The 23,386-nt window shown below is 71.1% G+C and overlaps 1 protein-coding gene across 1 annotated transcript; it reads right to left on the reverse strand.

The window, feature by feature from the left end:
* Positions 1-49: 49 nt before the first annotated feature.
* Positions 50-22,305, reverse strand: CHLRE_12g539650v5 (uncharacterized protein). The gene is made up of 25 exons (XM_043068724.1): positions 22,252-22,305; positions 21,945-22,118; positions 21,393-21,653; positions 20,795-21,154; positions 20,256-20,467; positions 19,735-19,922; positions 18,982-19,314; positions 18,303-18,530; positions 17,641-18,104; positions 17,074-17,179; positions 16,206-16,744; positions 15,203-15,997; positions 13,698-15,005; positions 12,165-13,483; positions 11,742-11,889; positions 10,308-11,519; positions 9,903-10,039; positions 9,306-9,674; positions 8,671-8,899; positions 8,345-8,443; positions 7,986-8,084; positions 7,478-7,686; positions 3,132-7,212; positions 1,703-2,847; positions 50-1,616 (listed from the first exon to the last, which is right to left on the reverse strand). The coding sequence occupies exons 1-25, from the start codon at positions 22,276-22,278 to the stop codon at positions 1,172-1,174; spliced, it is 14,487 nt and encodes a 4,828-aa protein (XP_042919235.1). The 5' UTR covers positions 22,279-22,305; the 3' UTR covers positions 50-1,171.
* Between the last annotated feature and the right edge of the window lie 1,081 nt (positions 22,306-23,386).

The following is a 23,386-nucleotide window of genomic DNA, read 5'->3' on the forward strand; positions in this document are numbered from 1 at the left end:
TTTGACGTAATAAGCACAAACAAAGCGTGGGAGGGGTAAGTTGCGCGTCCGGGCGTGGACGTGTCGGCACATGCCCCTACATGCGTGCCCTACATGCGACAAAATGCGCACTGACATGGCGGCGCACTCAAGCGCAGGTGCGCATGCATTCAAATTCAACAAGGCTGCCGATGCACACAGTCCATACATCACATGGCAGAGACTTCCATGGGGGGTGGTCTGGGTCGAGGGGAATTCAATGGATAGGATCCCGCCCGTGACCGAAGTCTCAGAACAGGACCGCTGATGGCACGGAGTGATAGTGCTCGTCAAGAGGAGTCGATTGGCACCACTTTGGTATTTTATGGAGGGGTTTTACCCCTAAACAATAAGTTTTTGTCCGTGGGGGGTCGGTCGTCCCCTCAAGGGGGGGTCCCGGGGGATGTCGGGGCATGGGGTCTGGCACTTTGTTTCCTACCCCCCCCCCTGCTGGTTTCATGTCCAAAAAGCCTGCGTTAGCACTTGCGTTGTCACTGTTGTACAGCAGGCAACACGGTGAGTGGGACGCCCTCACATAAGGCCTGCTGCAGCCCACCAAGCGGTGCCCATGCAGCCAATGCCAAAACCCCTTGACTTTTGCACACACGTGCACACGTACAGCACGATGCGCCAACTGGCTCGCACAATGCATGAATACCGTACCAGATGTCATTTTACCCAAATGTCCCAGGCCGTGAGCAATGCGCGCAGGAACGCATGCAAGTAACCCCCCCCCCCTGAACGGGCACCCAGCACACAAGAATTGATAAATCATCGGCACGCGTAGGCGCGGAGGTCGTAACAAGGCGGAGAGCAATGCAAAGCATCGGCCTTCGGTCAATGCCTGGTAATGATGCCGATGGCATGCGCACACATGCAGGCGGGTATGGACAGTTCTACTAGGTCAGCTCACGCACACGCAACAACCCATACACCAAGCATATAGTAGCACCATCGCGCCTTCCCAACATCACCTCAAGCTGTTGCCGCCAGTCCTGCTCCCAGACAACCAATCTTGCAGTGTTTCACATGCACACGCACACAGTGTAGTCCACGTCACGCCTTTGGTGGCCAGTCGTGGCAAGCAATAGTCAGTGAGCTTGTTCAAACCGCACGTGCGGCCTCATTAAAAAATGCCGGTTTGCTTAGAAGCCTAGCTGGCGCCCGGGGGCGGCTGCAGGCCGGAGCCAGCCGCGGCACCTCGCACGCGCTGCTTGGGCGACGGGACGGGCAGAGGCGAGCTCGGGCCGCAGCCGCCACCACTGCCGCCACCCACCCCAGCGCCAAACCCCGCGCCCTGCCGGCCAGCCCCTGACGGGCTCGCCACGCCGGCACCCGCGAGCGGGCTCCACACGCCACTGCCTGCCGCGGCACCACCATCACCACCATCACCACCGCGGGCAGCCGCATCCACCGCGCGAGGCGGTGACTGCACCACGGCCGGGCCGCCAACGGCCACCGGTGACGACCAGTCGCCTGCCGCGGACACTGACGCCGCAGCCGCAGCGGCTGCCGCCGCCGCCCAGTCGTCATCGCCTACCTCCGCCGCTGCCTCCGCCTCCGCCGCCTCCGCCGCCTCTGCCGCCATGGAGCGCTGGCTGCGGGCGCGCAGGGCGGGCAGCGGCACTACCAGTGAGGCGACCGCCCGCCGCCGCCACCATCGCCGCCACCACCACTCGATGACTGGGGCTGCTGAGGCGGCGATGACTGCTGGGTCGGAGCTGCGGGGCTGAGCAGGAAGGCCTCGCCATCCAGGGCAACTGCGCGTGCGGTCACCACGGCTGCCGCCGCCGCCGCTGCGGCGGAGTTCGCTGCAATTGCAACTGGCGCGACGCCTGCAAAGTCTGCGCAGGTTGCGGGTGCAGGCGGCGGCGGCACCTGAGGCGGGGGCGGCTGCGGCTGCTGCTGCCCTGTGGTGGGCGGGTATGCTTCCGTGGCCGAGCCCTGGCGCCGCCGCCGGTGCGCCTGAGGGTACAACTCCGACAGCGCCTCCTCCTCCGTCGGCTGCTGCTGCTGGTGGCTTACGACTGCAGCTGCGGGCGCAGGTCCAGGTGGCGTTGGCGCTGCGGGGGCCGGATGAGGCGGCGGCGCGTTTATCACACCCGCTGCACCGCCGGCGCCGTGTGGAGTCGGATGCGCGGGCGGCCCCGCCGCCACAGCCGTGGCTGCGGACAGGGGGGCGTGAGCGGGTACGGATGGCATCGCAGGAGGTGCTGGAGGAGCGGCGCGGCGGCGGGCAGGCGGGTAGAGTGACTCAATGGGGTCTGCTGGTTCTACGGTTACAGACGACGGCACCTGCGTGCTACTGCCGCTGCGCGCCGCATCGCCAGGAGGCGCTGATGCAGCGCCACCGGCCGCAGCCGCCGCTACTGCCATCAGCGCGGCAGCAGCTAGGGGCGGGGCGTGTGGGGGGGCCGACACGACAGGCACCGCGACCGGCTTGTCAGCAGCCGCCGGACCTGCTGCTACTGCCGCCACCGGCACGGGTGCAGCGGGTGCTACTGCTGCCGTGAACGCAGCCGGGGCTGCTTGTGCGGCGGCGGCGGTGGCGGCAGGCGGGGAGGTCGGCGGCGATGCAGCGGGCAGGAGTGGCACTCGCTTGAGGGGCGGGAGCACACGACCCTGGGAGGGCGAGGTGGGAGCCTGGGACCCGGAGGGCGAGGTGGCAGCTTGTGAGGGCGAGGCGGGAGGCGAGCCCTCCCAGCCGCCGGCAGTGGGGCCGGCGATGGCGCGGCGGCGTGTGGGCGGGTAGAGCGCCGCCAGGGCTGCACTGCTGTCCTCCGGCTGGAGCACACCGGCGCTGCCGCCCAGCTCGGTCGCCGACTCGCCCTGTTGAGGTGAGGAGCAATGCACGCGGGTTAGGGCAGGGGCAAGGCGGGGGCGCAGGGCGGTGGTGAGATGGGCACGTGGCGGGCCACACGCAGCACGTGGGCGGATGCACTGACACCGGCCATGCCCTTAGCAGCGCCCGTGGCTGTCCCTGCCAGCGCGGTCAGCTTACCAACCACATACACACACGTACGCACGCACGCACGCACATACACGCACACACGCGCGCGCACACACATATACACACCTACACACAGCACATGCACAGCGCACGCTCCACGCACCCGCACGAGGCTGGACTCCTGCCGCAGCGACCGCTGCCGCACCACACCGTCCGGCTGCCACAGCTGCAGCAGCCCGCCGCCGCCACCGCCGCCGCCGCCGCCGCCGCCAGATCCAGAGTCCACTGCGCCAGCCGACACGCCTCCCGCAGCACTTGCCTCCGCCTGCACTACCGGCACCCATTGCCGCGGCGCGGCAGAGGCCGCGAGCCCCGCCCGCAGCCCAGCCGCCGGCGCCGCCGCCGGCGCAACTGCTGGAGCCTCGACATCAGGCTCGGCGGCGCGAGCCGCAACCGCCGCTGCGGCCGCAGCCGCAGCCGCCGATGTCCTTTCGCCCGACAGTGCGGCGCCGCCGCTAGGCATACGCAGCAGCCGCGATCGCTGATTGAGCGTCCCGCGGGCGGCGCCGCCGTCGCCCGGCGCCGCGGCGCCCTCGGCTGCAGCTGACGGCGCGGCGGCGTTGCTGGCGGCGGCGGCGGCGGCGGCGCGGCGGCGCGCGCCCCATCCGCGGCTGCGGGTGGGGGCGGCGCCTGGGTGCTGCTTGGTGCGGCGGGCCACGTGGCGCCGACCCTCCGCCGCCTCGCCCGCCACCGCGCCGAGACCGGCACCGGTGGTGGCGGCGGCTGCGGGTCCGCTGCCGAAGCCCAGTCGGGCCGGGCCGCCGGCCCCCAGCGAGAACGACAGCGGCACCTGCAGCAGCCCCGCGCCGAAACCCAACGGCCGCGGCGGCGCTGCCACTGGCGCCGGCGGCCGCGGCGACGTGTTCGGCCCAGCTGCCGCGCCGTTGGCATCCGCACCGTTGCTGGCTGCTGCTGCTGCAGCTGCCGCGGCGGCGGCGGCCTTGAACTTGGCTCGCAGCTCGGGTCCGCGCGCGCCGGAGGCCAGCAGGGCGTCCAGGCTGGCCGCCAGCGCGGCCTGCTGCGCCGCCTGCGCCGCCAGCGCCGCGCGCATCTCCTCGCCCTGCCGCACCAGCGCATTCACCACCGCCAGCATCAGACCGCCCACACCACCGCCGCCGCCTGCGCCGCTGTCACCGCCGCCGCCGTTCATGCCACCATCGCCGGCTGCGGCTGCGGCGCCTACGGCGGCAGGGGCGGAAACCTCGATCGAAGCGGCGCGTGACGGCACGCGAGGACCGCCGCCGCCGCCGCCGCCGCTGGCACTGCCGTCCTCGCCCTTTGCCAGCATCCGCAGCGACACCACTGAGGCGCCCAACAGCTGAGACGGCGCCGTCGAGGAGGGAGCGGAAGGTGCGCCGCCGGCGCCAGCCGCCGCCGGCGCCACCGCCGCTGGGGCAGTCAGCGGCAGCTTCGGCAGCTGCGCACCCGACGACCCCAGCGACCGGGTCTCAGGCAGTGGCGGCAGCGCGGGCGCGCGACGGCCGCGCTGCGACGCGTGTGGCGCCGCCGCCGCCGCCGACGCTGCCGCTGGATCGACGGTGCCGTCAGCGAGGTTGGTTGATGCGGCGGCGGCGGCGAAGGGGCCCCCGTCGCCGTCCAGCCCGGCTGGAGCGCGGGGACTGCCGGAAGCGGCGGAGGCGGCGCCGCCCTCCTGGTCCGACCCAGCGCCGGCCACCGCAGCCGCCGTTGCCGCGCCCGACGCCGTGGGCGACTCAGAGCCGCCGCCACCGCTGCCGCTGCCACGGCCGGCCCCAAAGGCAGACACGCGGATGGGCGACGGCGACAAGCCGGCGGCGGCGCGGAGTGCGTCGTCTCCCGCCGGCCGCGGCGACAGCCCACTCGCCGCCGCTGCCGCCACGGCGGCGCCGCCGTCACTGGTGCCGTACATTGGGTTGTCGGCGGCGCTGAACGGCGCGCCGCCGTCAGCCGGGGGCGGAGGCGCGGCGGCGCCGCCAGCGGCGCCAGTACTGGCGAGGGCGGAGGGCGCCCAGAAGTTGACGTCAGCGGTGGTGGTGGTGGAGGCAGAGGTGTTGGAGCCAGCGGAGGTGGGGCGGTGGGAGGCGTTGCGGGAGGCGCTGCGGGACGGCGGCGGCAGCGGTGGCGGCGCCTCCACGCCCTCAGGCTGTGCGCCGCCGCCCAGTGTTGCCAGCAGGTTCCGCAGCTGCGCCACGAGGGCCGGTGACTCCCGGTCATTGGCGGCAGCACCGGCCGCATCGCCGCCGGCGTCGGCCGCTGCTGCCGCCGCCGCCGCCATCGTGCCGCCGCCGAGGTGCGTGTTCATGGGCTGCGGCGCGGAGGAGGACTTGAGCGGCGGCGGCCGCAGCTGTGGCGCCCGCAGCGCAGCGGAGGGCGCCGCACCAGCAGCGCCGCCAGCCGCACCGGTTGTAGCAGCCGCGCCAGCGGCTGCAGCCGCCGCCGCCGCCGCTGCCGCTGCGGAGCCGGTGGGTGATATGCCTGGGCTGCTGGACCACATCTTGCGGCGGGAGTCCTGGCCCGCAGAAGAGGCAGAGGACGGCCGGCGGCGCAGCAGCGCAGCCATGGAGTCCTCCGTAGCGCCGGCAGTGGTGCCCGGAGCGCCGCCGTCGGAGGGCCGAGGCGACAGCCCGGAGGCCCCGGCCGGGCTGCCGCCGGCGGCCTCGACGTGCGGCAGCCACGACACGTCCCCTGAGGCGTGCTGGCGGGCGCTGAGCCGACCCGCCGCCAGGCGGCTCACCGACAGGCCGCCGCCGCCGCCGCCGGGGGCTTGGTCGCCAAATGTCACTGCGCTGAGGCGCGTCTTGCGCATGCGACCTGACGGCGAGGCCGCCGCAACGGCGGAGATGGCGGGCGGCAGCGGCGGCAGCCCGGGCGGCGGCTGCGAGCCGCCGGCGCCAGTGGCGGCGGCGCCGCCAAGGGCGGAGGTGTCGACGGGGCCAGTGGTTGCAGGGCTGATGTTGTCAGGCACTCCCGGTGGTGACACAACCGACACAGGGACCAAGCCGCCAGGGCTGCCTGCGGCATCGCCGGCCTCTGAGCCCGGCAAGCCGCCAACGCTATCACCAGCACCCGGCCCACCAGCGCCGCCGCTGCCGCCCGGACTGCCCATGCCTGACAGCCGCAGCGGCGGCAGCGTCAGGCCGCGGCGAGAGCCTCCCACTGACGTCGCGCCGCCCGCAGCGCCGCTGCCACCCGTGGCGCCACCACCCAGGCCCAGACCTTCCAGACCCGGGCCAGGCATCCCGGGGCCGCGGCTGTAGCTGCCCGCACGCGAGCGCGCCGCCAGCGCGCCGGCGGCGCCCGGCGGCGCGCTACTGCCACCGCCCACCAACAGATCATCGGCATCGGCCATGGCGGCGCCCGCCGGCAGTAGCACGCCAGTGGCGGCAGTAGCAGCAGCCGCGTCCGCGGCGCCCTCGCCCCCGTCCGAGCTGCTGTCGCTGCTACTGCTGCTGCCGCGGCGGCGCGCCGTGTGCCCAGCCTCCACGGCACCCGAGCCGCCGGCGCTGCCAAAGCCCCGTGTCGAGGCCTCGCCGCCCCGCCACGACGCGCCCCCTGTCCCAAGCTGCATGCTCGCACGCCGCCTCGACGCGTCGCCCTGCCCACCTGCGCCCTGCGACTGCTGCAGCGGCTGCACCTCCCCCTGCCGCACCGCCACCTCGCCCAGCCGCCGGACCAGGTGTGCCGCCACCAACCGCTCCAACAGAACCGCCGCCTCGCCCTGCGTCAGCTTGCGGCCGCTACTGCCGGCGGCGGCTGTAGCAGTGGCTGGCGGCTGGTCAGTGCCGTCCTCAGGCGCAGTAGCAGCGCCAGTCGCAGCCACGTCGAAGTCAAGGCCGATGCGGTCTATGGTGCTACTGCCGACAGCCCAGGCGATGTCATGGAGGGATTCCGACTCGTCCCCGCCGGCGCCGGCGCGGCGTTTGCGACGGAGCCACGCCGTTGGGTTGGCGGCTGCGAGCGCGCGGCGCATCTGCTCCCTGCGCGTGATGGCCCCGCCGCCGCCAGCAGCGCCCGCACTGGCTGCGGCTGTAGCAACCGCAGCCGCAGCCGCAGCGTCGGCTGCTCCGCCACAGCCGCTGCCGCTGCCGCTGCCGCCTGCCCGGGCGGGGTTCCTGGGCGGCCGCATGTCGGCCCGCAGGAGTCGCAGTGCTGCCTCCACCTCGGGCGCCGTCAGCTGCTGGCCGCCCACCTCCACCACCATGGTCCTGGCGGGCGGTGGGGCACACACATCAACAAGTCACGCTTTGCATATCGCACAGTCCCCTATCTCGTGTTTTCTACACATCAACAAGATTCACTTAAGCGCACACACACATAAATCAGGCCTCGCAGCATATCGCACATCCCAGCCAGCCCAGCGAGACGTGCAGGAAATACCAGTGCACTACTGCACCACATTAAGCCACGCGCACACGATATGAGGAAGAAAGCAATGTCGGCCGCACCACTTGGGTCGCTGCGCCCACTCACTTGTAGGCAACCGAGGCGCGGCCGGCGGCGGCGACGCTCTGCCCGATCTTGCGCCTCAGCGCCTCGGCGTTGGCGAACGACGCCGCGAACGACTGCCGCATGCGCGCCGCCCACTGGCCCGGCCCGCCGCCGCCGCGCGGCCGCCGCGCCGTGATGCGATCAATGTGGAGCTGGATGGCCTTGTTGCGCGGCGCGGCGCGCACCCAGTGCTGCGGGGGGGGGGCGGAGGTGGGAGAGAGGTGTTGCAGTGATGAGGATGGTGTGGGAGGAGGTGGTGGCGGTAGTGGTGGTGGTGGGGAAGTTGTGGTTGCGGGCGGGTAGCGGCCAAGGCGTAGCTGGCGCATCGTGCAGATGCGGCCAGACCGCCAGAGGCAGGCTGTCCGCACGGGCTGTCCGTGTTAGCGCTGGGTAGTCAGACGGGCAGGCAGGCAGGCGCACAGGCGGGCGGGCAGGCAGGCAGGCAGGCAGGCAGGCCGGTGGGTACGCGGCAGTTGGCGCCGAGTCTCACCTGCGCCCACCACCTGAGCAGCGTGGCGATTTCGGTGGAGGCCAGCGGCTCGTGCTGGTTGGCCATCTTGAGGGAGCAGAAGGGCCAGGCCAGGATGCCCTGTGTGTGGGGTGGGTGTGTGCGGGGGTGGGGGCGGGGGGAGGGGGACCGAACAAGCTCAAGAGTGAGTGCGTCAGTCAGTCGTTGATCCCAGCACCCCACAGGCTATTGAGTACGGTACTGTACGTCGGCGCGAAATGCAGCCGCGCGCCAGCACACCGCAACACAACGATGCGCTGAGCATTGTGTCGGCCCGCTCACTGCATCCTGCACGCGCGGCCCCCTCGCCGCTCCCTCCTCCCTCCTCCCTCCTGACTCACCATGATGAAGTTGGCGAGTGTGTAGACGAAGAACAGGGGCGCGGCCATGGTGACCAGCCAGGCAAACACCGTGTACAGCCAGTTGGGCTGCATGGACGGCTGTGTGTGCCCGGGATGTACGTGTGGGGACAAGAGGGTGCGGGGGGGGGTCAGGAGTGGCGGCAGCAAGGGTGACAGCGGGGGAGGCGGCCCCCTCACGAGCTTCATGGCAGCGCTTTTGGACTTAACTGTCTTTTACTGGGAATGCCCGCCCCTCCCCTCTCCCTCCTTCCCTTGGCCCCCTGCCCCCACCCCAAACGCACACACCCGCCTCTCCCCGCACTCACGTCCATGACCGCCTGCACCACCTGCTCCGCCTCGCCCACGCCCGCGCCGTTCATGAAGTAGCCAATGGCCCACGTGACGGCGCCCGCCGCGCTGTCCAGCTGCGGCAGCGCCGGCCCCCACAGCACAGCCATCAGTGCGGCGAAGCCCAGCAGGCACACCACCAGCACCGCCACAAAGGCGACCAGGTCGGGCAGCATGCGGGCCAGCGTGCCGGAGATGACGGACAGCCTGCGGCCAGCAGGGGGGTTGGCGAGACGTGCTTGATGAGGCGTGGTTGGCAAGGTGCGGCTGAGAAGAGGAGCACCTGGTGTGGAGTCGGGTGGAGTGACACGGGAGGCGCGCCAAACAGCCTTTTGCTGTACCGGCCTCCAGCCCACCACCCCAACCCACCTGGGCACACCACCTCCCTCCCCCTACACACCCTCAGCAAAGACACAAACACACACACACACACCCTCCCATGACACACACACACACATACACACACACACCCTCCCATGACACACACACACACCCTCCCATGACACACACACTCCCATGACACACACACACACACACACACACACACACACATCCATGACACACGACATGCGCACATACACACACTCTCCCCCGAGACACGCCACACGCGCACCTGGGCTGGAAGGACAGGTGGTGCACCAGGCGCAGCAGCAGCAGCACCAGCACCACCCCCTGCAGCACGCCGTACAGCACCCAGGTGTCGTACATCACGTCCATCTGCTCGTACATGTACGACAGCTGCTGCAGCCCGCTGACGTCAGCAGGCAGCGCCCAGCGGCCCGCGTCGCCCGGCAGCAGCCGGCCCGCCGCCGCCGCCGCCAGCGCCGCCGCGGTGGTTGTGTCGTTGGCGGCGCTAAAAGTGGTTGGGGTGGTGCTTGTGTCGTTGGTGGTGGTTGTGACGGTTGTGTCGTTAACGGTTATGGAGCGTTTGAGGAGGAAGTAGTTGGCGGGGGCGGTTGCAACGGCGTCGTACACGTCATAGCTGTGGAGGAGGTGGGGGGGGGGGCGGCGGGATGGCGGGCGGGAGGGGGAGGGGTGCAAGACTGAGCACGTGTGTGTTGAGGACAAGCGGGCGGGGAATTAACGTCTGGCGCAGTGTGGTGCCTTGCCTGCGTTCCCGGTCACTTTTGAAGCCCGCCCTCCCCCGCCTGCAGCCCCCCGCCTCCAACTACCCGCTGCCCCTCCTCCCCCCCCCCACCCGCACACTCACTAGGCCTGTTGCGGCGCCCTGCTGACCACCCTCAGCGAGTAGGTTAGCAGCACCGCCACCGCCGCCGCCATGACGCCCGACAGCGCCGCCTCGTACAGGCCCCAGAACAGAGTCACGCGCGGCCGGTACTTGCGGATCTGGGCAGGGGAGGCGCGAGGGTTTGGGGGGAAGGAGGTGGGGAAGGAGGTGGGGAGAGGAGGTGGGGAGAGGAGGTGGGGAAAGAAGTGATCGGGGAAATCAGGTTGACAGCAACGCAATGACAAACGGCGAGGAGCGGCGAGCATCTACCTACTTGAGCACGCACACCGCGGCGGCCGTACTGTTGCACCGCACGACGGCAGGGTGCCGTACGTGACAAGTACACACACACACAGCAGTGCGGCGCCACGTCGGTCAGTCACGCACCTTGCGGCCGTGGACCTCCACCTCCTCGCCCTCCTCCGCGTCCGCCTCCGCCCGCGCCATCAGAGCCGCCTTGTCCAGCGGCGGCTCACTGACGGCGGCGGCGCCTGCGGCGGCAAAGCTCACCGCCCTGGCCGTGACGCCGCCCGGGTCCAGCTGCATGCTGCGGCGGGTGTTGTGGCGGCTGGCGCCGCCGGCGGCGCCGCCGGCAGCCAGGCGGTGGGCGGACCAGACACGTGAGGGGCCGGCGCCGCCGGCGAATGACGGGCCCGAGCCGGGGTGCAGCTCGCCGCCGCGGAGGCTGAAGCCGGGAGCTGAGGCGCCGGTGGCGGCGGCGGCGGCGGCGGCGGCGGCCAGTGCAGTGGGGGTGGTGTCCAACCACTGCGGCGCGGGGGCACGGGTGCCGGGACCGCTGGCGAGACCGCCGGGGCCGCTCGGGCCGCCCAAGCTGCCGCTGACGCCGCTTACGCCGCTGACGCCGTACTCGGAGGTGTTACCACTGCTGTACGCACCGCTGCCGCCGTACGGCTGCCTCACCCTGTGCTGCAGCGGCGCCGAGGCCGCCGCCGCCACCGCCGCCACCACCGCCGGGTCATACCCGCCGCCGCCGCCGCCGCCGCCGGCAGCACCCCTGTCCTCCGCACCCTCCTCCCGCTCCGTGCCCTCTCCAATGGCGAGTCCGCCGCGGTGGCTGCCGTCATCGTCATCGTCACTGAGCAGCCAAGGCGCCGGCCCTGAGTCCACACTGCCGCGCCCCAGCGCCAGCCCCACACCCAGCAGGTTGGGGTGCGGCCCCGAGCTGGACGCGACGCGGTTGCGGCCGGCCAGGCCGGCGGCGAAAGAACGGCTGGCGGGGGTTGAAGGCCGCGCCAGGCTGCCGCCACCGCCACCAGGCGGCACAAGGAACGACATTCTGCGGGGCCCGCGGGACGTGACCGAGCCGCTCGTGCCGCCGCCACCAGCACCAGCACCACCGGCGCCAGGGAAGGGGTTGGGGCCGGTCATGGATCCAAAGGCCCCCGGGCCGGTGGTGGCGCCGCCGCCGCCGGCGCCCGACACGCCCTTGGCCTGGAGGCGGGCCATGCGGCGCGCCTCCTTGCGGCGGCGGCGCTGGTCCTGCAGGCTGCGGTACACGTCGTACAGCGTGAGGGCGCCGTACAGCCCCACCAGCGCCACCATGAGTATGTCGGGGATGATGTCGTGCGTGGCGTTGGCCTGGCGGGGTTTGGGTTTATGGTTGATTGGGTGGTGGTTGGAAGGCGCGCATTAACGTTTGCGGACGAAGGCGCAGTAGCGCATTCTTCCCGGCTGTGGCCTTACACGTCGTTCATCCGGCTGTACCCGTACCTCCCGCCACCGCCGCCTCCCTCACCTCCCTCACACCACCACCTCCCTCACACCACCACCACCTCCCTCACACCACCACCACCCCCCCACCTGCACCGCCAGCCGCCAGTTGACTGCGGGCAGCCCCTGCACCGCCACGCGGCCCTGCACCACGCCGCCCGGGCCCCAGGCGAAGGCGGCGCGCGCCAGGCCGAACACGCGCCGCTCCGGGCAGTACGCCACCAGGCGGGCCGTCAGGCTGCGAGCGTGGGAGGGGGCAGCAGGACGAGGGAGCGAGGGCGCGGGAGTGGGGCGTTTAGTCGGGTTTGACACGGGGTCTTGGACAAGGGTGCAGGTCCACGCACGCGGTCGCTGCAGCAGAGCAGCAAGGCGCGCGCCCCCCCTCCTCCTTCCCCACCCTCTGCACAACACACGTGGGGCGCCCGCCTCCCTCTCCCCACTCCAACCCACTCCAACCCACTCCAACCCACACCCCAGCTCTCTCCTCCTCCCCTCCCCTCCCTGGCTGCCCACCTCTCCGTCAGCGCCGGGTCCAGGTAGCTCCCCTCACCCAGCGCCAGCAGCGCCTCTTGAGCCCGCCGCTGACTCATGCCCGCGTCCAACAGCAGCGGGTAGCCGCGGCGGCGCAGCTCCTCATCGCCCCGGTCAAAGCCGGGCAGCGGCACGGGCGACGGCACGAACCCGTACGGCACGCCGTTGGGGTTGAGCTGCCCCGCCCCCTCGCTGGCGTTGTAGTATGCCCCCGGATCAGACGCCAGGTCGGACCGGTACAGCTGGGAACGGCGGACAAACACCGGGTCAATGCCGATGCCACCTCCCCCGCGCGTGCTACTGCCACTGCTGCCGCTGCTGTTGGTGCTGCCGTTGGCGGCGGCGGCAGCTGCAGCAAGGTTGCTGGTGAGGGTGCGGCTGTAGCCGGGAGCGCACGCCGCTGCCAGCCGGCCCGAGAAGCGGCCCTTGGCCCAGCTACAGCCACCGTACGCATCCATCTGGGAGGCCGTTGGAAGTCTGGTCTGGTAGAGGAACAGACCAGCGATGACGGCGGAACCAGACGAACCCAGAGTACGGGTGGGCACGGGCGTGTGCACCAGGTCTGACAGGCTGTACTCGAGCCGCATCAGGTTGTTGCCAAACAGCCGGTAGCCGTTGTACAGCTTGCCGTTAGCGGCGGTTGTGGCGGTTGGAGCGGTTGAGGCGGTTGAGGCGGCGGTCTGCTGTAGCGCACGGCGGACCGCGCCGCCCAGCCACCAGCCCACCGCGCTCACCACCCCGCCGTCGTCCCGACTGCCGGCACCGCGCCGGCCCTGGTCGTCTGGCTCCGAGGCCGCCGCCGCCGCGTACCGCTGCTCCGCCTCAACTGCCTCCACCACCTGCACTTCGGCCTCGTCATCGGACACGGCGCCCAGCGCGGCGCGCCGTTGGCCCGCAGTCGCCGCTGTCACGGCAGCTGCCGCCGGCGGCGGCGCCAGGACGGAGGGCGGCGGCGGGAACGCCGCCGCCACCGCCGCCGCTGCCGCGGGCCCCACCCCGAACAACGCCCGGAAGCCGCGTAGGCTGCCGCGCTCCTGCAGACACGTGTCCAGCGCCCTCCACTCGGCGCTGTCAGGGTCAGGCGCCAGCCCGCCCACCGCTAGGCCGTCGAGCACCACAGCCGCCGTCAGGTCGGCGCGGCTTGCTACAGCCTCCGCCTCCGCCAGCGCTACAGCCATGGCCAGGGCGGCGGCATCCGCGGCGCCGGCGACTGCGGCCTGCGCCGCCAGGGTCTGCTGCAGCAGGAGCAGCAGCGTGTCGGCCTTGGCGCTTGTGGTGGAGAAGGCGGAGGCGGCGGCGTCCTGTGGAGTGGAGTGGAGGCAAAGGTGAGGCGGGTCATGAAGCAGAGCGGGGCGGCTTAAGTTTGGTGCGCTGCTCGCTTACTTAGGCCTTACCCTGAAAGCGACACCGACCCTGACATTGGAACAGAGGAATACAAGACACAATACCGGTACATCATGATAGCCGCACCTAGAAACACCCAATACAAACATGCACTCTCAAAACTGCTCTTACCCGCAGCGCCGTGTAAGTGGCCTGCACAGCCGCGTCGTCGGCGCCCTCCACGTTGTCAATGCCGCCGACGGTGGTGCCCGCCGCCGCCACCGCCGCCGCCACCTGCGCCGCCAGGTCGGTCATGGCGCCCGCGACGCCCGCCAGCGCCGCCAGGGCCGCCGCCGTGGCGTCCAGGGAGGGCGTGGTGCAGGACACGTTTGGGGAGCCGATGGCCAGCAACGGCCCGAAAGGCGAGGCGGCGGAGGCGGAGGAGGAGGAGGAGGTGGTGGAATTGTCGGTGGTGTCGGGGGGAAGGTTCACGACAAGGGAGGACGCGACGGCGCCGCAGGCGGCAGTCGTGGAGGTGGTGGCGGCGGTCTGGAGGATACGGAAGACAGGACGTGTGCTCAGCACGCCGCCGCCAGAGCTGCGACCGGCGGCGGAGCCGGGTTCGGCACCCAGCCGCCGGCGCGCCGCCACCGCGGCAGTGGCGGTGGTGGCAGCGGCGGCCAGGTGCAGCTGCTCCGCGTGCGCCCGCAGACCCGCCTCGGTCGCCTCGAAGGCCCCGGCCAGCTGCGCCGCCACGGCACCCAGCGCCGCCAGCGCCTCGCGTCCCTTGCTGCTACTGCCACCGCTACTGCCGCCGCTGCTGCTACTGCTGCTACTGCTGCTTCTGGTGGCGGGCAGCATGAGCGACGGCTCCATTGCATAGTCGTCGGCTTCCCCTAGGTCGTCGTCCGTTCCGAGGGCTGCCGGGCCGCCGCCCTGTGCAGACAGAGAGCGGCGCACCAGGTGCAGCTGCGATCCGGGGCTGGCGGCAGTAGCAGCACCAGCTGTAGCAGTCGGCTGTAGCAGCGCCGCCAGCATCTGCGCCTCCGCGGGCAGTCCCTGCAGCTGTACCGCACTTCCGCCACCTGCCACAGCCGGTCCGTCAGCCAGTGGCTGCAGCCGCCGCCGCGCCGGCGGCGGGACCAGCTCTGGCACTGGCGTGGCGGCGGCCGACACTGCCTCTGCAATGCTGCGCCGCAGCTGGGCCAGCGGCGACGCCGCCGCCGGCGCGGGAATGGCGGCGCACTCGCGCGGCGGCGGCAGCGGGGTGGGCAGGCACAGCCGCTCCCGCAGCGCGCGGCGGCGCCGCCCGCCCGCAGACGCCGACGCTGGCGGCGGCGGCGCATCTGCCCCCGTGCTACTGCCGCTGCTGCCGATGTCGCTGCTACTGCCGATTGTGGGCAGGCCGACCAGCACCTGCAGCCGCAGGTCCAGGGTGGCCGACAGGACTGCACCGTAGTCGGCGCCTGGGGGCGCGGCGCTGGAGTTGACGGATGCGACCTGTGAGGCAGGGCGTGTACAACAGGACAGAGTGGGGCATGGCAGAGCGTGTGGGCTAGGGCGTGTGGGCTAGGGCGTGTGAGCTAGGGCATGTGGAGCAGGGCGTGCATTACCGCGGGTTTGGGGGGGGGGGCATGGAGCGAAGCCCTGAGCCCCGCCCTTGCAACCCCCCGCCCTTGCGACCCCCCGCCACCCACCGTGACGGAAGTGATGTTGACGGCCCGCACCGCCTCCAGCGCCACACCCAGTTGCGGCAGGTAGGCTGCAGCTAGCTGGCCCCGCAACTCTGCATCCGACTCAGTGAGAGCAGGGTCCCACACAGCCGCCGCAGCCACTGCCGCCGCAACGCCCGTCAGACGGGCCGCGAAGGCGGCCGCCGCCGCGCGCGCCAACGCCGCCAGCGGCCCCTCGTCTACCGGCAGCACACCTGTTGAACTTCCGTTTGCCGTGCCAGCAGGAGGGGGGTAGGGCGCAGGGTAGGGCGCCGGCGGCTCTGGCGCCGGCGGCTCTGGCGAGGGCGGCGAGGGCGAGGGCGGCGTGGGCGGCTGTGGCGGGGGGATCATGCCGTCGGGGTTGGGCGGCTGCAGCGGCGGCCGCGGCGGCAGCCCAGGCAGCGGCGGCAGTGGCGGCAGCCCTGGCAGTGGCGAAGGCGGCTGCGGCGACGGCGGCGGTGCGGGCAGCGGCGGCAGCAGCAGACTGAAGGTGAACTGCAGGCTGAGTGCCGCGCGCTCCTCCACCACCACCCGCCGAAGCAGGGAGGTGGTGTTGCCGTCGCTGTCAGTGGCTGTGTAGCGCAGGCCGTAGGCGCCGGGGGCGCAGGTACCGGCGGACAGCGCGTCGGCGGAGCAGGCGGCGCAGTCGGCGGCGCCGCCACTGCCACTACCGCCGCTACTGCCGCTACTGCCGCTGCCGCTACTGCCTGAGAGGAGGGAGCTGGTCACGGTGGCGCCGGGCAGCGCGGCGGCGGTGGTGTTGATACACACCGGCGCCACCTGTGACGCACCGCGTAGGGGTGGGTGGTCAGAGATCGGTAGGTTGGTAAGTAGCGCAACCGTTAGGGCCTTGCGGTCATGGAGACCATGTACGGTACGGTGTGACGGGCCCGCAGGTTGACGCTGACTAACCGTTTCTACCAAACGGGGGGCATAGTTATTACTGACAAACGGATGTTGTACATGAAGCCCCAACCGCCGCACGCACCGTAATGGAGGCTGACAGGTCGCCGTCAGTGGCGTCCGCCGCCACCGCGCCGCAGCCCGACAGCGCAGCCGCCACACTTCCACACGGCAGCAACGAGTACGGCGCCGGCCGGCCGTACGGCAGCGTAACCGTCATAACCGCCGGGCTGCTGTACAGCAACGGTCCCACGGTGCCGTTCACGCCGGCGGCGGCCGCCGACGCTGCGTCTGTCAGCACTGCGGCCGATGTAAGCGCCGCCGCCAGGGCGGCGGCGGCCGCCGGCCGACGCGTCGCATCCTCACCGTCCACCAGGAACAGCTGCGGGCCCTGTGCGCGCTCCGCCGCCGCCGCGGCGGCGGCGGTGCCGGCGGCGCTGGATAGAAGGGAGCGGCGTGCGTCGCAGGGCGCTGCGGAGCACACGTTCTCCTCCTCGCAGTAGAAGGGCGCGGCGGCGGTGGTGCAGGGCGACACGATGGCGATGTCGCGAGCGGCGGTGACGCGGGGGGTGCGGGCCCACTTGTCGAACACCACGAACAGCACCTGCTGCGGCTGGGAGCCCACTGCGGGGGGCGAGAGGGGCAGATGGAGGGGGGGGGCAGGGGGAGGGGGGCAGAGGGGGCGGGGAAGGGAGAGGGAGGAGAGGGAGGAGAGGGAGGAGAGGGAGGAGAGGGAGGAGAGGGAGGAGAGGGATCAGGGCGTTGGACAGGCAGGAGCAATGGGTGGGGATGCTACGGCCATGGCTATGTGCCTTCGGCGCTTGCAGCTATGCCGGAGACGGCAGAGACGCCGGCACACAATTACTGTAGCACTCGCTCGCGGTGTGCGGTACACACGACTGCCGGGCCCGCCGCAGGCCCCTGCTAGGTGGCTGGGGTCCGCCGCCACGCACCTTTTGCTGTGGCGTTGACGCAGCCACTGAGCCCCTTCTTCCAGAACTCGTGGCCGCTGCAGCCCACGCCGCTGAGGAAGCAGTTGTCCGGCGGACAGGCGTACACCTGCGCGCGTGTGTGTGTGTGTGTGTGTGTGTGTGCGTGTGTGTGTGCGTGCGTGTGTGTGTGTGTGTGTGTGTGTGTGTGTGTGTGTGTGTGTGTGTGTGTGTGTGTGTGTGTTAGGGCGAGGTCGGCGTGAGAGAAAGCATAGTGTAAATCACAGCTGGTGAGGTGCAAGAATGTGCCCGATGACAGCTGTGACTCAATGTGTGTCCATCTCGACGTGCGCGCTTGCGGGCGGCACACCCCTGAACGAGCATGGCTGTCCTCGTCCGTCCGTCCGTCAGTCAGTAGCTCGACGTCAATGCAATGCGTGCAGTCCGTGGAGGCCGGTGTGTGTGTGTGTGTGTGTGTGTGTGTGTGTGTGTGTGTGTGTGTGTGTGTGTGTGTGTACGGGCCTGCCTTCCCGTGTGCACAGTGGAAGCAGCCACCCCACATGCGCATGCACGTGTGCACACGTGCGGTACCTGGTCGGTGATGTTAGCGCCCAGGCGGTTGGTGGCGCTGACGCCCGGGTCACAGGGCGGCGAGTCGGCGGACGGCGCCGGCGCACCCGGCTCCGAGCACAGGCGGTAGGGCGTGCCGCGCGGCAGCTTCACGCCGCCTCGCACCCACTCACTCTCCACCAGCACCAGCGTTGGAGCGTCCGACACTGCCTGGGCAGTGCTGGTGCTGCTACTGCTACTGCTACTAGAGCTGCTACTGCTACTACTGCTGCTACTGCTACTACTGCTGCTGCTGCCAGAGCTGCTTCCACCGCTGCCGCTCGAGGAGGTTGAGGAGCTGTCAGCGTTGCCCGTGCCCCCGCTGCTGCTACTGCCGGCGTCAGTAGTGGTGGTGCTACTGCCCCCACTTCCGCCGCTGCTGCTACTGCCGCCGCTGCCGCCGGAGGAGGAGCTGGTGGCTCCCAGGCCGCCCGAGCACACGCCGTCTGCAACAAACACGCCCACATACACACACGCATCACCCCAAGCCGCAGGAAGGCCCCACACATCAGCAGCGCACATAAGCAAAACGCTTCAGGAGCACGGAGTCCCGACCTCAATTCCCCAGCACCCATCACAACCACTCCGCCACCCCGCCCGCCTGGCGCCTGCCTTCCACTCCTCACTCCTTACTCCTCACTCACCTACGGAGCAGGTGTTGTCGGCGCACACGACCTCATCGCTGGGGCACACGCGCAGTAGCCGCACCGCCCAGGCTCCGGCGCCCGCGCTGTCGCTCACGCTGAAGTTGAGGGCGTAGGTGCCCGGCACGGCGCTGCTGACGCCGCAGCCTGCCAGGCTGCCGCCGGCCCCCGGCGCGCCGAAGGGGGAGCCACAGGCGCGCACCAGCGGACTCAGGTTGCCGTCCTCCTCTGCGGGGGAGGGGGGCGTGGGAGGGGGGCCGTGTGAGGTGTGTGCGGAGCGTGGGGAGCGGCACAGGTGCGGTGTGAGGCGCCGTTGCAGGTTGCAAGTGTGTGTGTATGTATGTGTGCGCGCGTTTGCTTGTGTGTGTGTGCGCGTGTTTGCTTGTGTGTGTGTGTGTGTGTGTGTGTGTGTTTGCTTGTGTGTGTCCGTGTGTGGGTGTGGGTGTTTGATGTGACCGCCGAACGTGTGCCTGGAGGCGGTTGCAGGGGGTCCGCGAGCTAGCGCGACGAGGTCAGCACCCCCAACTCCAATACGAGTAGCCTCCAGATGTCATCAGTGTGCATCTCTCCACCCCACCACCCCACTGCCCCTCCTTCAGTTTAAGCCGGTATTCACAACCCCACCGCCCCTCCACCCCACCCCCCTACCACCCCACCGCCCCAGCCCGGCAGCCCCTACCGTCGCTGGCGGTGGCCCCCGGGTCGCACAGCTCCAGCTGCCCCGAGCGCGGCGTGCAGGCGGCGTAGGTGGCGGCACCCGCCACCAGCGCCACCACCGGGTTGCCCTGCAGCTGCAGCGTGGGCGGCGTGTTGACCGCCGCCACTCCGCTGGAGGAGACGCCGCTGGCTGGGGCGGTGGTGGTGGTGGCGATTGTGGTCGTGGTGGTGGTGGTGGAAGTGGTGGTGGTGGTGGTGGTGATGGGCGTTGTGGGCGCCACGCCGCAGATGCCGCCGCCGCTGCTGCAGGCGGCGAGGCCGTCCTCAGTCTCGTCGGGGTCGCACGCGCGCTCACCTGCAGCACAGCGTGTGTGTGTGTGTGTGTGTGTGGGGGGGGGGGGGTGTTACATTCATGATTAATTAAGAAGTGAAGGCGTAGGCAGGTACAGGGGGGGGGTACATTCATGATTATTTAAGGGCGGGAGGTAGACGTTCAAGCGATGGGTTTGAATTAACCATGGAAGTGCCGACGTCCAGAGGCACAAGGGGGGCAGTAAATGGAGTGGAGTGGCCGTCACACTACACGCACAAGGACACACGGGTAGCGGCGCGCGGGGTTGCGGAGCTCTGCCGCACGGCACGAACATGCTTTCCACCACCACCGCCCCCGCCTCCCTGGCCGCCCCTGCTTTGCACCCCCTCCCTGCCCCTACCTCCCTGCTCCCCGCACCCTTCCCTCCCGCCTCCCTCTTCCCCCCTCCCCCGCCTCCCTCACCCGGCGGGCACAGCACCACCACGCGGCGGAAGGCCACGGCCCTGTTTCCCGCGCTGTCCGCCACCTGGTAGGTGAGGAGCCAGGGGTCGGCCTCGCCGCGCGGCACCCGCGTGTCCAGCGAGGCGGCGCCCGGAGGCAGGCTGCGCGCCAGGTTGGCGGTGACGTCGCCGTCCACAGCGTCGTAGGCGCTGTGTGGCCGGGTGTGTGGAGGGTGTGTGGAGGGTAAGGGCGCAGGTGGGTGCGGGTGCAGGTGGGTGCGGGTGGGGTGGGCGGGAAGCACCATGCAACGGGTTGTCGCAGCGGCTAGGTCGCAGCGACTAGGTCGCGGCGACTAGTGAGGCACGCCGCCAGGGGAATGGGGTATTGGGCCCAAGACACGGCACGCCACCCGGTACCCTCCCCCCCATTTCCACCTGCTGTCCCCAGACTCCCCTGCTTGTATCCCGTTCCCAATGTAAATGAACTTGCAACCCCCCGCCCCCCGCCCCCCGCCCCCCCGCCCCCCAGGCGCTGTCCCTCACGTGGCTCCGGGGTCGGTGAAGGGTGTGGCGGCCAGGATGTAGGTGATGCGCCCCGTGGCGCCGCCGGCCGCAAAGCCGCTGGGGGCGCCGCCGCCGCCGCCGCCGCCGCCGCCGCCGGTGCTGTAGTCCTGGCCGGGGCGGTAGGGGCTGGGCGGGTCCAGCAGCGTGATGACGGGCGGGGCGGTGTCCACCAGCGCCGCGGAGCGCAGCGCCTGTGGGACACGTGTGTGTGTGTGTGTGTGTGTGTGTGTGTGTGTGTGTGGTTAATGTTTGGGCGGGTACTGGGGCGGGCGAGGGCGTTCCATGCAGAACTAACACATGGCGAGTAGATAATAACAACGGGCGCAGGTACTTCATTGCAATGCCAAAGAAAGCAAGGCCCAAAACCCGGAAGGGGCGAGGTGTCGACAGAAGCGAAAGCACGGGCCGCGGCACTGGGCAGCAGCATGCGGCGTAGGAGATGTTCAGGCCGGCAGCGGCGAGGGAAGTGCCGAGATGTGCGGTAAACCTTGCGTACCGCGTACCAAAGCGACACTCACAGTGGGGCCGGCGGTGGTGGTGTTGGCGCTGCTGGCGGCGGCGGCGAAGGAGGACGCCAGCGCCGCCTCGCAGCTTCCGCCCACACTGCACCCGCCCGCCGCCGCCCCGGCCTCGCACGTGGCCTCGCCCCGCTCCTGACACGGGTCGTACACCGTCACCCGACGTACGGCAGGCGCCGCCGCCAGACCGGCGGCGTCGGCACAGCCGTACACGACGAGGGCGGGGGCGCCGGGCGGTGTGGCGCGGGCGCCGGTGCCGCTGGGCCCGGCGCCGGTGAGGGCGGCGGGCAGTGCCACTGCCAGGGCGGAGGGCGGCAGCGCGCCGCCTTCAAACGAGTCGGCGCAGGTGGCGCCGGCGTCCTTGGGAGTTGAGGAGGTGGTGGTGGAGGTGTGGTTGAGGGCAAAGGTAAGTTCTTTTTTGTTGGAAGTCTGGCGGCGTGGTGAGTTGTCGGTGTGCAGGGCTTACTTGTGCGCGCCTAATCCAGGCCCCAGTCAGTCGGACACAGTGCATGTTACCAGACCATCCAGCCGCGACACAGCGGCTTACATCGCACCCGCCCCCCCGAGCACCCATGTTGTTTCGATCCCATGAACTCACCACATATGTGTCCAGCACGTTGATGGTCATGTCCGCACTGCCCGCCACCACCACCTGCGGCGGCACGCCGTCAGCGGTGGCGGCGGCGCCGGCGCCGACGGCGAAGTAGCCCTGCGGCACCGCCCGGCTGGCGGCCGCGACTTGCCCCAGCAGCTGCGGTGCGGAGGCGCCCGGCGGCAGCGCGGCGGCGGCGGGCGGCGAGGCCAGTGCGGCGGTGAGGAGGCCGGTCTCGATCCAGGGCGCGGGCGCCAGAGCCGACACCTGCAGCGGCGGCAGCAGCAGCGGCGGCAGTAGCGGTCAATGGGGTGGGGTGGGGTGCGCGGCCGTCTAGGGGCTGCGCGGCGGTCACAACGGAGAGACGCCCGGTGCAGAATGGCCTGGCCTTCAAGATGCACACATGGCGTGGCGCCGGCGGCAGCCCGAGCCGCCCACAGCCGTCGCGCCCCGCCCTGACCCACCCCACCCAGCTCTGGAGGCTCGTTTTGGGTCGTAGTTCCTTTGTGATGGAGTAACCCCTCACCACCACACTCATGTACACACACATGTACACACCTGCAGGTGCAGCAGCACCACGCCGGCCGCCGCCGCCACGACACTGGCGTTGGCGCCGGCGGGCGGCGGCGGACCCGGCACCGCCATCAGCGCCGCCACGCGGGTGGTGGGCGCGGTGGCGGCGCCGGCGGCGGCTGCCCGCAGCTGGCCGGCCACGGCGGCGGCGAAGGCGGCCTGTGTGCGTGCGTGTGTGGCATGGGGCGTGGGGCGCGGTTGCAAAGATGGTATGGAGAAGGGTAGGCGGGGTTGGACAGGTGTATGGCGCAGTAGGTGCCCAGGTGCGAGGGACGTGCGGGAAGCAAGGAGCGTGCGGGTGCAAGCTCGGATGCGACATCGTGACAACATCCGAAGCCGAGCCGGAAAACGAAAAGACACGTCACAGGCACAACCAAGCACACGACGGCCCCTCCGCCCTTCCCCTCCGCACACGACCACACAGCCCAAGCACACACACACACACACACACACACACACACACACACACACCTGCACACTGGCAGGCAGCGCCAGCCCCGGCGCCGCGCCCACCGCGCCCGGCGGCAGCCCCGCCACCCGCACCACCGCCCGCAGCGCCGTCAGCGCCACCGCCCCTGCCTGGCTGAAGGCGATCTCGCCCGACACCGCCGGCACGTTGATGATGGGCGGCGGCGGCGCGCCCGGCGGCGGCGACAGGTTGCGGTTGGGCGGCGGCGCTGGCGGCGCGGGCGAGGGCGGCGGAGGAGGAGGAGGAGGAGAGGGCGGTGGAGGGTTGGGCGGCGGGGAGGGGAGAGGAGGTGGAGGGGGAGAGGGAGGGAAGGGGGAGGGGGGAGCCGGGGAGGGCGGGGGCGGGGAGGGCGGCTGGGGAGGTGGGCTGGGAGAGGGGGGTGCTGGGCTCGGGGGTGCGGGAGAGGGCGGGACTGGCGAGGGTGGCAGCGGGGGTGCGGGGGAGGGCGGGGCAGGTGAGGGTGGTACCGGGGGTGCAGGGGAAGGGGGAACTGGTGAGGGCGGTGGGCTGGGTGGGGAGGGCGACGGCGGCTCGGGGCTGGGCGGTGAAGGTGGGAGAGGGGGCCGCGGGCTGGGGGGCGCTGGTGGCAGGGGCGGTGCGGGGCTGGGAGGAACCGGGGAGGGAGGGGCTGGTGGCGATGGGCTGGGCGGCGGCGGCGACGGCGGTGAGGGAGGTGAGGGGCTGGGTGGCTCCGGCGAGGGTGGCAGGGGCGGCGCAGGGCTGGGCGGCAGAGGCGACGGCGGTGCGGGCAATGGTGGCGAGGGAGGAGAGGGAGGGAAGGGGGAGGGGGGAAGCGGGGAGGGCGAGGGCGGGGAGGGCGGCTTGGGGGGTGGGGCGGGAGAGGGGGGGTCTGGGCTTGGGGGTGCGGGAGAGGGCGGGACTGGTGAGGGCGGTGGGCTGGGCGGCGAGGGCGACGGCGGCGCGGGGCTGGGTGGCGAAGGCGGGAGAGGGGCAGCGG

The sequence above is a fragment of the Chlamydomonas reinhardtii genome, chromosome 12, assembly GCF_000002595.2.
Source record: "Chlamydomonas reinhardtii strain CC-503 cw92 mt+ chromosome 12, whole genome shotgun sequence".
NCBI classification, from domain to species: Eukaryota; Viridiplantae; Chlorophyta; class Chlorophyceae; order Chlamydomonadales; family Chlamydomonadaceae; genus Chlamydomonas; species Chlamydomonas reinhardtii.

Coding starts and splice junctions, on each gene's coding strand:
- CHLRE_12g539650v5 (XM_043068724.1), bottom strand. CDS start 22,278: ATGTCGCATCCGAGCTTGCACCCGCAC. Junction 22,119..22,251: donor ATCCGAGCTTGCACCCGCAC/GCTCCTTGCTTC, acceptor GCACGCACACAG/GCCGCCTTCGCCGCCGCCGT. Junction 7,213..7,477: donor CGCGCCTCGGTTGCCTACAA/GTGAGTGGGCGC, acceptor ACCGCCCGCCAG/GACCATGGTGGTGGAGGTGG.